Here is a 13,641-nt window from a genome sequence, read left to right as displayed (position 1 = left end):
TTTGGTGATACACACATTATCCAGTGGGGCCCCTTAATGTGCAGCTAAACCGGCTTTTTTGTGATTATTCAATCTTTTTGGTGATTATTCAACTGCAGGGTAGCACCCACCAATGTTGAACTCTGCAGAGTGACGGAGGGGTGTCTTTTTACCTGCTGAAGTAGTGGTGGATGCACTATGGAAAAGATATAATTTCCCTCACGAGAGGAAGAAAATAAGTTAATCTCCTAAAAGAACACAGTGCCAATTAATGACATAACATGCTTAGACTTTTGTGTTGCCTTAGGAAAAGCTGGTACCTTCAGTAGTAGCCCAAGGGCAGAGTTTTTATCATTTAACTTTCTCTCTGACATTTACCCAAAGGCTGCGGTATCCGTTAAAAAAGAAAGAGCCAACCCCAGGGAGGGTGTAAGGTGCCGGGTCGCCGCACAACGCATCGCCCCGTCCCTCTCCCCACTGAGCTGGGGCAGAGCAAGGCACCCATGAATCAGTGCCCAGCACCGTGTTTACCCCCCAAGTCCTTTGTGTCACAAAACATCGGCCTGCGCTGGTGGTCCACGTGCCTGCTAAGCTTTGTGGAGAAAGATGCGGCTTCGGAGGGTGGCTCGTCCCACTCCGAGCTTGGTGTCCACAGTGTCCCTCACTGAGCTCTCTCTGGAGGTGGCCTAGAGAAGAAACCCGGCACAGTTTTCTAATGTGAAGCCTTTAATTCTGTGCTGGAGGAATATCTCACTATGGGTTTGGAGCAGAAATTGCCACTTCGTGTCACTTGTTGCCACTTGTTGCAGCGGGAGCAGCACTAGCGTCTGTTCCCAGTGCTGTTCAGGGCAATCTGAAAACATGGGGCTGAGGTATCTTCGTGATCTGTGAGGTAAAGCGTAAGCACAAACAGCGGCACGCTTTACAGATAAGCCGGGAGCACAAATCTGCTGATCTGAGGTTGGCTCGGCACCTCCCATGCAAACGCAAGAGCAAATGTAGGGAGGTGAAGGGAGCAGGGATGACTTCTGCTGCTCTGAGACCGGGAGGGATGGGGAGCGACGGAAGCTGGGCAGGCTGCTGATTCTTGGCTCTTCAAAGTGAGGATTTGGGTTACTCCTGTTTGCCTGGGTTGGCAGCTGGGATCACTAGCAAAGGATGTTAGCCCTCTAAAAGGTGGCTGTTTACATCTGTATTCCTCAGAAATGAGGTTTCTCATGCCTTTTTGGTTGCCTCTAATGTGGGTCTGTGAATAGCTACTGCAGGTGAGCCCTAAACTAAGATCTGATGCAACTGTAGCGCTGGTATGTGTCAGGGACTGAGATTAGCTCCCCAAGCAAATGTAGTATATAGAATTATTTATAATAATGTGGGACTTTGGCTGGCTTTGCCCTGAGGAAGAGGGGACGGGAGGTGAAACCTCTCCCTGAGCTGGTGAGCTCGGCAGAAATACATGCTGGGCTCTCATCCCTGTTGGGGCTCAGCCGAGATCCAGGTGAGGATGGGATTTAAATCCCACCCTGCAGTGCCCATGGCGGCTGGTAAAGCATCCTCCTTTCTCTGCTCTTAATACCTGTTAGGCAGCCGGGGGGGTGGGAAAGGCACTCGTAGTTCCCTTTGGGAATATGTGGCGCTTGCTGAGCAATAGCTGCCAAGAGAGAAGAGTGAAGCATTAAAAATTCCTTTAATTGCATTTTGCTGTATTTGTGTGCTTGATAATAGCTGGTAGCACTTGTTTCAGAACATTTTAATTGTATGATTTTTTTTTCCCCACGTTAGCCTTTGAAAAAATACTTTAGTCTAATGCATTTCTTCAGTGGCATTTAAATTTTGCTCAGAGTATACTGTAGTAGTGTCCCCCCTGGCCCCCCGTATTATTGTGGAAAAGTATTATAATTTTTACATTATAACATATAGTCAGGCAGGAAGCAGCTTAACTTCGGCTTCTCTGGGGAGGACTCTGCTGAAAGATGTGGTGCGTGAACGTGTTGATTTTATTATTATTATCTTGTAGCAGCAACCCTCTGCTGGGCTCCCTTATTTGCATTCTCAGCGGGACGGCAAGGTGAATAATTTAATTCCAGCAGTCTCCGCCACGTGATGGTGTGAGGACCCGTCAGCGATGCCTCCCCTACACCGACAGACTTCGGAGGGGAATGGAAACTTACAGAAGTGATGCAAAATCGTCACATCTCCTCCCTTAACCCTGGAGAAATCTCTCCGCGGAGCAATCGCTTCTTCCTTTGCTTTTCCACGCGTTCCTCTGACGTGGAGTTTGGGGGTGTGTGAGCCTGCGAGCAAGACGAGCGAGGGAGTGGGAAACGGGGAGGGCAGCGGGGAAAAATGCACACCCAGCCACGGAGCTAGTCAGAGCAGGAACGACGAGGAGCGAGGCCGGGAGTGGAAATTTACAGCTGCTTGTGAGCGCCTGTGCGTGTTCAAGCGATCCTTTCTGCTAACGCTTTTCCAGAGACTGACGGTCGCTCGGCAGAAGAAGAGCGGGAGGCCAAGTCGCGGGATCCCTTGTCTTTGCCACGTGTCGATCATCAGCAGGGGGGGATAAAGCGGAATTAAATGGAAGATAACTAAAGGCGGCTGCTGGTGGCGTGGGCTGCGGGGAGGCGGCAGAGCTGTCTTCAGCACCTGGCCATGGGGCTGCGCAGGGCTGCCTAGGAGCCCCCACCTTTCCGCACGCAGTAAGTGTCAGCCGAGATGATGTCCTCCCAGTGACGGAAAGTTAAGTGATTTAATAAAACTTTTCTTTTTCCTGTTAGCACCAGCCTTTTTGTAACAGACAGCTCGTCTGCTTGTTCTCGAGAGTTACGCTGTTAGCTTTTTATAGCTTTGTAAACCGTGTTACCAGGAGCGGCTTTTTAAAGCAGGCAACCCTAAACAATACTCCTCCTGTTACATAAGGCGCTGGCTCCTCGACCAAGCGCTCTGTGTCCATGGAATATCTCTGGAAATGGCTTTATTTACAGTGCGGTTTCCAAAAATAAAATATCTGCAATATACCATTTCTCTTGCTCCTCTCTGCTGACTGCCTGCAGCTGCAGACTGGCTCTTGAGATGCAGAGGAATGAGAGCGTAGCCACTTGCAAAAGACAGCAGGAAATGGTTAGAAAGCGTGTGTGAGCTGTCACACGAAACAGTGTGTGTAAACTAACCATCTTGTTATTTATAGTCGATAGGTCTTGTCAACCTGAAATGCTAATTCTGTGCGATGGGGTATTCCTGAAGTCGTTATCAGACAGAACTTTGATTCAGCTGAAAGGAAGTTTTTTTCTGAGCGAAGACTCTTTCTTGGGCTAATATTAGTAGCAAAATGAAATTACTGCTATAGCAAATTATTTTAATGTGTTATGAAGCTATTGAAAGTAACACAGCAGGTTTGCTACAGACATGGTCAAGTGAATGCTGTGTAGAGAGTAAGCTTTCAGTAATACTGAACAAAAAGCAAAAATAGTGTTCACGTTGCCCTCGAACGGGTTTAGAGGAAGTCCTATTCCCTCTTGGCTGCTACCTATGTTATTTCAATTATATTACCAGTTTCCATTATTTCTACAGTTATTATTACTACTAGAAATGGAAATTTAACTTGGTTTCCCTTTTACTCAAGTAAGTGAAAAGCTGTTAAGAGCCATTACCCTAGAATTGTGTGTACTTCAGAGACATTTATTAAGAGACCTCCTTCTGCACGACTGAGCTCGTGGGAGTTTTGCTATGTACTACAGTTAGGCATGGAATTGAATTCTTAATTTTTTTAGGTTTGAAAGACTTCCATGGTGACAAACGGAAATAAGGATCCCAGATATTCTTGACTCATCAGTCCTGCATATTTGGTGGCTGTAAAATCTGCTGGTTTCTTATCTTTCTAGTTTTATTCAACATAAAGTAATAACCTACTACTTCTATTTAGTTTGTTAGCATGAGTGGGAGCATCTCTGTATCACAGATAATCCTGTAATACAGAGATAATTGATGTAGATGTGAGTATGGTGCTACAGGATGCTGCTTCTGCATGGGTTTAGAATCTGAATGTTACCTGGCATTGCAGTGTGCAAATATTATTTTAAAATAAATATGTTAATAATAATAATAATAATAATAATAATAGAAGTGGTAGCACAGGACCTGCCACAATAAAAAGGACACTAGGCAGCAGAGTCAAACACTCAAAAAGTTCTGAACCTGAATTCTGGCATTTATCTGTGCCAATGTAGTCTGTGCTCTGTACCTCGCTCAGGATACTTATATTAACTTTCAGTCTTGTTCTGTATCACCACACGTTTATACCCCCCTTCCCATCATCCCTGCCTCATTCTGGCTGGGAACACCTGAGCTGTAGCATCTGCTCCTGCAGCCCTGTCTCTTTCTTCTTCCATCCCCTTCTTCCCCTCTTGTGCTGGTACAGCTTTTTGTAAGACTGTGGGGAGAACTGGTCTAGAAACCTGTGTGCTGTTTTTTCCCCCACCAGGCTATTTTTTGTTAACCTGGGTCAGTTCCCTGACCTGACTCACCCCGTGGTCCTGCAAACAGCTGTACCACTCCAACAGAAGCTGTAGAGATGTGAATAGATGCGGAGCAGGGTGGCACCATCATGGATCAAAGCATTTCTCAAACTGTGGCCTCCATGACCATATAGCTATTTGGTGTTTCATTTTATCCTCTGTGTTTGCTGAGAGACTATATAGGCTTTTTGTTTTTTATTGAATGGGCATTCAAGCACTCAAAAATAGAATTATTAATTTCTTTGAGTGCTTCCATAGAGCTACACCGCAGCACTTGAGTGGACCATCACTATGAATGCCTTCAGTTTCATAACAGCATCAACCAACTACATTATATTATCATTCTCATTCTGTTGAGGGGGTCAGATTAAGGGCCGAGCTGCCTACTTATTTTCCACGTCTGATCTTCAGGATGTTTGCCACTTGTTTAAAAAAGGCGTTTGTGGCAGTGGTAGGCATTACTGCAGTGTTTTGTGTGTTCAGGTGAAGTTTCAGCCCTCATTCCAGGTCATGCAACAAGTAGCCAACAGCAAGGTTTATGATGAATAAATTCTTGAGCTTTTGGAATAATTTTGTTGCCAAGCAGAGACAGCATTCATTCACCTTAACCATAAAGCCGTCCTCTCTCCTAGTAATCTGTTTCCTTTGCAATGCACGTTCCAAAATCTGCAACTCGTTGTGGATTTGCAGAGAAGTTTTTTGTTGTGTAGCCCTGATTCCTTCTGTGTACTGAGTGAAACGTGGGTTGTGTGAGGGGACTGCATGGGGGACGATGGATTGGACTTCTCCAGGCGATCAGATGGCTTCCATCCCCTGGTTTGAGTATGTGACTCTGTATTTGCAACAGCTTTCCCAACTATTGCAGGAGGGGTAAATGAGGGAATAAGGCATCTCTTGTATTATGAAGGCAAAATTACGAAGAAAATGTGCTTATTCGGGTCCAAAATATATGAGTCTTAGGCACATGGGGTAAATGGAAAATGAAGGTCTTTTTTCCATTAAAGAAGCTCTCACCCAATATGAGTTACTGCAATTTTTTTATTCTGATCAATTAGTAGATGAAGGTTAGGAACTAAGACAAGACAGATGTCTGATACTTGAAGGGAAGGAAATTTTTTCAATCATTCATTTTTGAAGACCGAACGGCTTGTCTGGAGGAACGTCTGCAAAGAGGGCATGGATGGGCTCACGTGCCCTCTCTCACTGTTGCCTTCGTGGGTGGGAGGAAGTGTTTGCTACTGAGCTGCTTAACTGAGTCACTTCATAGTGGGATGGGCCGGTGAGTACAGTGATGTTGCCATCTGCATTTTTCGTTCATCGTGCTTACGAGCTCAGTGGCACTGTAATCTTTCAGTATATGATTAAGAGCAAAGAAATTGGGGAGATTGTCTACAAACAGAACTAGATCTCTTAGTGTACTTAGTTGTATTAAAGAGCTCAAGTTACACTGGTTTGGTTTGTTTTTTAGTGCATTCCCTTTATGAGCAGATACACTGGCAGAAGAGATGTTTTGAAGACTGATAAAGCATAGGCTTTGGTGTTGAATGATCTAGCTTTCATTCCTGACACAGCCACTGATTTTTTTTTTTTTTTTTTTATGTGGCCTTGGGCAAGTCTTCTCATCCTTCTGTGCTTCAGCTTCTCCCTTTACAGAGGGGGCAGAGGAACAGCAGGTATATAGGTATTTTTGGAAGTGTGTTTTCCATCTTGGTTAAATGTTTGCAGAGTTGGAGGCCTCTGAGGGAAGGCATCTCCTGAGTATGAAGGGATGTTATGGTACCTTTCACAGGCTACTGAATACCCTAAAACTCATGTCTTGTAAACCTTGTCCACCTCTGGATTCAACTTGCTGTCTTAGTTTGTGTGATTTTTTTTTTTTTTCATTTTCTTTTTTTCTGACTTGAACAGAAACAGCCAAACATTTAGAAAGTGGTGTTTTAAAATTGCCTTTTGGTGTTTCTGTCACTTACCTAAAATAAAATCAGTGCCACTTTTTTCTCCCAAACAAACACAGAATTATATTCCCTGAAAGTATTTTTGTAAAAGTATGGCTTGTAAAATGTGCTGGACTCTCCAGCTCTGGCAGCTGAAACATCCTGTTCATACTGATGGCCACAGCAGGCTTTGGAAACCACTGTTCCTCCTACAGCGCTGCTGGGGCGTTCCCCCGTGACCGGGAGAGACAACCTCTGAGGCCGGGAGAGTCAGTCTGGTGAGGTACAGCTGTTTCTTTCCTCAGTCTCTTAAGCTCCTCACAAGAGCACTGGTGAAATAACATCATCACAACTAAATGTTTCAGAAGTTGGCTGATCCTCCATTACAAATTCAGGAGTGTCCACAATGTGTTTCTGATGTTATAAAAACATATGCTCTTGAATAACCATTAGATGGAAAAAGTTTTCCTAGAAAGTAGGAAAGAAAGGGGCTCATTCAGCCCTGTCCCTTGCTGCAAGACAGCAGTGTCAAAAATTTATGAACAGATGCTCTGTAGTGTGTCTGGTAGAGCAGGTCATTTCAAAATCTCAAAGCTCCAATGGTTGGAAACCTTTACATTTTCAGCTTAAGTATATTCATCAGCAGTTGCTTCTGCATAAATAGTTATTGTTATTAGAGCTGAAATAACTTGTATTTTTCTTCTAAGCTTGCCAAGGCGAGCACTTTTAGCTCCTAGAGATGCTGATCTTCCCATTTTTCTGGCCAGCCTAGTGTCCTTCTCTGCACTCGCTCTAATCTCTTTTGGTTTTACTTGACTGTGGATGTTCAGGATTGTGTACAATGTCCCATACGAAGTTCCACCAAGACTTTGTACGAAGACATGTATACCTTTGTATTTCTACTGGTTGCTTTTTTAATTCATCATGCATTTGTGTCTGTCTTCTGTCTGTAAAATACCAGTGTAGTCACTGGGTATCTGTCTTTGTCATTTCTCATGGTAAGTCCTCAGCTTGAAGCATATATTCATAGAATCATAGAATGGTTTGGGTTCAAGAGATCTTTAAAGGTCATCTAGTCCAACCCCTGTGCAGAGAGCAGGGACACCTTCAACTAAATCAGGTTGCTCAGAGCCCCATCCAACCTGACCATGAATGTTTCCAGGGATGGGGCATTTACCACCTCTCTGTCTCTTCTCCCGTTCAGCATTATCTGATACTTGTTATTCTTCATTTTTATCCCATTTTTTTTATCTCAGTCCTTGAGGCCATCCAGTTTCTCAGGTAATGATATTCCAGTCCTCTTCTGTATTGATACTACTTTCCTATTTTGCGTCACCACAATTTTGGGGTAGGCTCTTACTTCCCATGCCTCTCTAAATAAGATCCCATCTCCAAACTGTTCTTACCTTCTCAGATGATCAGTCTCCCTCTACATGGTAATTTTTCTTCAACTAGTTCATTTTCCATTATATTCAATTTAGTGTACTTCCATGTCAGATGCATGGGTTCTACAGTGTTTTTTCTATCTAAAAATATATTAATAAGGAATTTTAGTACGAACTACCTTTGGTAAGCCTGTGCTGCATTCTTTTCAGTTGTCATTCATCTTTGTTTTTCAGTTATTTTTAGACTGGTTTCTTGAGGAAACAAAGATTATGTGGTCATGCTGTCCACCTCTCATGCTACTTCTCTTTGCATGGTAACTGCTGAACTTACTGGCTGATTTCAAGCAACCTTGACAGAGGGCTAGATGCCTGGAAAATACCAAGTTCCAAAAAACGAACTGAAAATAGGTGATGAAAGGAAGAAGGAATTTAAACCAAATTAGTGCCTCTACCAAAGAGAAGACCTTCCAAGTAAAGCTTAGAGAGCAGAGAGCTAATATAAAGAGGAGGACAGGGAAGAAATGCCCCAGCTGTGTTAAAAGCTTTAGCAAGAGCTCACGCTTTCTTTGGTGCTAGAGAATCCAGTCATGAGGAGCAAAGTTGGAGGAGAGGAATCCTTGGTTTGTCGTGTGCCTTATGGAATAGTCAACCATAAGACTAAGGAATACAAGTCCCAAATCTCAGCAAAGTGACTTTACCCCCATTTGCTTCTACCTGTAATTGTGAATAGCACGTGCCCCCTAGGACATTCCTGCATGGAGAAGCAAAAGAGACCATAACCTGCAGCTGCCAGTATGTATTTTCTGAAGTGATGGATCATCTTTTTCCAGATGCTGATGGGTTAAAAACTGTGTCCTGAAAAGGGGTAAATCCAAAAATGTTCTTCGATGCACATCTGGGGTTCTCCTCCTTTTTTTCTCTGTCTCCCTCTGCTTGCATACAGCAGATGCTTTGCTTTGTATGTAAGACTGATAAATGAAGCGAAGCAGAGACTTGGCTCTGTTCAGCAGAGGGATGAACAAAACAGGCTCTTGAGTCCCTTCCTGCCCTATTATTGGTGATTTTGCTGTTGCGATTAGTACACTGGTAGGGTGTGAAGAGAAATGCTATTTTATCACTGAGCAGTCACTGTGGTGACTTGGTGGTGAGACTGGAACTATACAATGGAAAAACCTGGCTGTTGGAGTTTTATGGCAAAATTAATGACTATTTAAATACAAACACCATACTCTAGACAGCTATGTAAGTTACTTTTTGGGAGGAAAATGTGTTAATAATTTATAGTCAACATTTCAGTTAGAAATGTGGACTTAATTTTTTTAAATCTCAGAACCTATTGTTCATGAGTACTTCAATTTAAAAATCAAATTATCTCCCCCTTTGCTTTTCCTTGTGTGGAGTCTTCTAAAAGGGGAAGATGAAGAGATGGCTTCAGCAGTCTGAATAAACGTACCCCACCTTGCATGAAAATATGTCTTTTCTGAAATGCAACGTGTTTGTTAAGCTCCTGCTCTCAGACTCTCTCTCTCGTGCATCTTCACATCCTCACGCTGTGTCTTCACGGATAATAAAAACATGCAGAATCAGGTCCTTCACAAAGTGTGTTGTGAATTACTAATCTTCTAATTACAGCACGTGCAAGATTACGGGGTGCTTGGCACTTGCTAGCAGCATTTATAAAGAGATTTATTTTGTAATACTGGCATCCCAGTCTTTTCCAGTGCTTGTACGTAGCTGAAGGTGCCCAAATGAGTTAGTCTTCAGTCTTGCATGTTGGCAAGTTGGGGCGTGACTCTGCTCTGTTGCTGGTTGGATGGTGCTGCCAAAGCTGGCGGTTGTGAGTTCCATGGGAGCAGGACTCCTCAGCTCAGAGCTCAGCCAAGTAGTGAAGGTTGCGTAGCCAAAACTGCAGAAATAAAAATGAGTTTGAACTGAACCATGAGGAGCTTGAAAATGGAAATCTGAAAGAGGTGAGCTTCGAAACATTTGGTAAAACTGACCTAGCAACAAATGAGAAGCTATATACAAATTCCCCTGCTCTGGACACTATAAAGAAACTTTTGGGTTAAATAAGACATTTAAAAATATTTCCTACATGTCATAGAAACTGTTCTTGTAAAGATAATCTGCAAAAGTATTTTGAAATGTTTTTAGTAAGATGCTAGAGCAGAGTCCTTACAGATTATTTTTTTTTAATTTATTTTCTTTTAAGGACACCTCTATGGTTTGAATTTTATACTTGGCTGTTTTAGATGGTTGCTATTTATAGTTGTAACAGAATGTATATCTAATCTGGGTATTAATTCCATAAGATGTTTGGAGATTAGTAACACATGGATGTATGGCACAAATGGGGTCATACTTCATGGTGGACTCTGTAGCATGTCAGTAGTAACCATGAAGCATGAGGGGAGTGGGTTCTTTGGGACAACTGGGAAAACATTGCACTGTTCTGTTTTCTTCTTTATACTGTGTGTATTGTGCTCGTTTAATTCTCTCCTTTAAAATATCTTGTGTAAAGGTGTTTTTTTAAATTGTAAAAGTTGAAGAGCAATAAGGAGATTGAAGAGGTTTGTGTATATATTTCTGTTTTCACAACTAATCTTGCAAATGTGCGTGGGGAGGGATGGTGACGGTTGTCTTTTGTTGTGGAAAGAGATGAAAATGTGACATTATTTTGGTTTGGGTTTTTTACCTCTTCTTCATTACTGTACAAACTGGAATGCCGTCCAGAACAGTGCTGTGCTCTCCCTGGAAAGTGATACTGCCATAACCAGAGCACGTTCCCATTGACTTCAGTAGATCTTTGTGTCAGACCCTCAGCAGCACCCATGGGAATTCACAACTTAATGCTATGTAGGATCAGAAACTAAGCTATTTGGTTTCTTTCATGTATAAATACAGAGATGTGGTATTTGCCTTTCTAACCATATAGAGGAAGAATGTTTTAAATTAAACAAACCCATTTTCGGGAAAATGCTCAGTCTTTCATTTAAATGTCATGAAAACATTTGTGTCGGTATTTGGGCCTGATCCTCTGTTCCTTATTTAATTCAGGCAATGTTTTACACAAGTGAGATCTGACCCACAGATTCTTGAAGTCTATCAGACTCGGGGCATGGGGGTGGGGGTAGCTTCAACTGCTTCTTCTCGAGAAGCTTTAGGCTGAAAAAGAAAAGCAGCCATAGAAGGAGCGATGGTGGGGAAGCTGGGACCTTATCTTGTGACGCTCTAAACAAAGGACACTCTTGGTGCGCTGGCCTCTACAGTTAGTTATCTGCACCGTGATGAAGCTGGTGAGGTTTGGCAGAAACGTCTATCAGAAATTTAGTGGAGCCTGCCAGATATGCGGTGTCCAAAACATGTTGGACATCATAGGTGTAGACTCAGTGGAGCGCTGACCTGTAGGTCAGGGGCTTTAGGAAGCATCCAGTTCCTGCGCAGGTGCTGAGTAGTTGCTTTTCACGTGCTAATGATGGCTTGTGACTGTATATGAGAACTTTTACTGCGCTACTGAGTAGCTGAAGCAAAATACAGTGCCTGAGGCATAAGCTTTTCTTGTTCATAATCTCTTTGCGTATTTTTATTGCATTTTTGTATAAATGTTAAAAGCTATTTTTGTTTCTTGTTTGATTTAAGGCAGTCCTCTTCTATCCTGAAGGAAGAAATCCAGGTGAAGAAAAACCATGCCTTTGTTTAGTAAATCGCACAAAAATCCTGCTGAGATTGTGAAAATTCTGAAAGAAAACATGGCCATATTGGAAAAACAAGAAAAAAAGACAGACAAGGTATGAGGTAATGTTGTAGAAGACCAATAAGGTTTTTATGTCGGGGAAACAGTAGAATAAGCGGAATAAAATTGTGTTTTCTCACTGCTCTGATTCTGCAAATACTTGCACATGCATGTAGTTTTGTGTTTGAACGGTCCGGCTGAAATCAGGGGGCTTTTGCATAAATCAAGTACAACAGATCTGGGGGTCAAACAGAAAATGTTGAGATTTAGGAGCCTCAGCCAAAATGAAGGGTGATCTCCTACTTCAAATGGTAACGCATCTAGCAGAACAGCTTGGAAGGCTATTTGAAAACTATTGTACTGTTAATTTGTTTCGCAGGATAACAAATGAGACTGCAAATTAACGTGCAGGTACTCGCAGAACAAAACTTATTTCTCATGAGCATTGTTTGCATAAACCAGGAAACCTGTACGTATTCAAATGTGTGTAAAAGAGATCTCACTCTGTTAATCTTTTGCAATATTCTGGATGCCAGTGCTTTCTAAATGAGCTGCGCTATTCATTTGTGCTAATGCTATCACTCTCCTCTAACTCGGTGACACAGACCTGAGTTACTTTTGCCACTCTTCCAGTGACCAGTTGAGAAGATACACCCCAGCATACAAAATACTCCCAATTAGGAATTTGTGCTTACATAAAATCAAATTATTTTTTTTTTCATCTGAGACTGGCTCTCTATTACTGTAGAAGTACATGATTTTAATTAACAACAAACTTTGTAGGTTAAAAGTGAATGTCAGTGGAAAGAGAAATGGCTGATAAGTGACATTAACACAGTTTTCGTGCAGCTGATGTTTTGTGTGTGCATGTTGTGCTTCCCCCGCCCTGTGCAGAAATCTGTATTAGAACGAACCCAACCCAAAAGGTAAGCACGGAGCCCTTTGTGCCCTTAGTGAAACCCTCTTGAAACTTTTTGGTTCAAAGGAAGTAGCTCAGAGCGTGTTAATTACATAAAATCAGTCACAGGGATTTCAGGGAGGCCTCTGGTATTTGATGTCTCATGCTGAAATACCTTCGGTTAAACTGAAAAGCACTGAGAGACTTTGACTCTGAACTAAAACTTAAAAAAAGTAACTAAATAAACCAACAGATCCTGCCCTCCCCTGCTGAATTCATCCTTTGGAGCCTGATTAAAGATGACATTCAAAGCAGAAGTTCTAGACTCGGGTTTCTTTTTGATTTGCTTTGCAGCATGACTCCTCTGGGTTGTGGTTTTGAGGATTTTTGTCTTTGAGCTGGTTTGTTTGTTTATTTGGGTGTCAGTGACAAAGGACGAGAAATTCAGACTTCTTAGAAAATCGAGAACTCGATGTAAATTTTTCATAAAAGTCAGAACAGCTGGCGTGTGTTTTCCTCACAAAGCAAAAGATGCGGGAGTGTTCCCCCGGCATATTAGGATGGAAACAGTTGGCAAATTTAATGACGAAGCTTATTTTACAGGAGGAGGTTGGTTTTCAGTATTTTCTGCTGTGCTTTATCGCTATGGGATGGAGGATGTTCCTGGGGTGAATGTGGGTGATCGGGGGAGAGGAGGGCGGGGAGACGAGGCAGTCGCTTCATCGGCAAGGCAGAAAGTGAAGAAAGCAGCCTTTTTTTGGACAATATTTACACATACGCTTTACGTGGCTTGTTGACTCAGGACTTTGTGCTCCAATGTAGAAGCAGCACATAAGGCCTTTCTCCCTTCAGAAGGGAAGATGTGAGACTCCTCAGTAACGCTACCTTCCATCTAAAGTGTTGCACTGAGCTGTCCTGAAATAAATACCTGTTAAAGAAAATAGCCAGATTCATGGTCCTGAGTTTAGGGAAGTAAATCATAGGGAATGTCTTTAGTAGCGTGACAATGGCAAACTTTAAAAAATGGCAGAAAAAAATAACTCTTGCAAAAACAATCACCTCATCACATCTCTTACTACCCATACAAGTTTGTGGGCTTAGTAAAACCATTTTAAAGAGTTGTTTGCATTTTGAATTGGAGAAGAAAAGATGATGGGGAGACTTTCAATGGCACACAGGTTTTCAAAACTTACTCACTTAG

The 13,641-nt window shown here is 42.5% G+C and overlaps 1 protein-coding gene across 4 annotated transcripts in view; it reads left to right on the top strand.

The window, feature by feature from the left end:
* Positions 1–2,060: 2,060 nt before the first annotated feature.
* The window catches only part of CAB39L (calcium binding protein 39 like), a 46,874-nt gene continuing 35,293 nt past the window's right edge, over positions 2,061–13,641 (top strand). Inside the window, exons 1-3 of one of the 4 annotated variants that reach the window (XM_075741863.1) lie at positions 2,061–2,260; positions 2,450–2,675; positions 11,449–11,597. In XM_075741863.1, coding sequence (XP_075597978.1) covers positions 11,496–11,597 — 102 coding nt within the window. In that variant the 5' untranslated portion in view covers positions 2,061–2,260; positions 2,450–2,675; positions 11,449–11,495. Of the gene's footprint in view, positions 2,261–2,299; positions 2,721–11,448; positions 11,605–13,641 lie in introns of those variants that run through there. The other 3 variants (XM_075741862.1, XM_075741865.1, XM_075741866.1) reach the window with 3 other exon arrangements.

Source organism: Balearica regulorum, chromosome 1 (genome assembly GCF_011004875.1).
Source record: "Balearica regulorum gibbericeps isolate bBalReg1 chromosome 1, bBalReg1.pri, whole genome shotgun sequence".
In the NCBI taxonomy this organism is placed as follows: domain Eukaryota; kingdom Metazoa; phylum Chordata; class Aves; order Gruiformes; family Gruidae; genus Balearica; species Balearica regulorum.
Note: the sequence above shows the minus strand (reverse complement) of the source record. Positions and strands in the feature narration are given on the sequence as shown.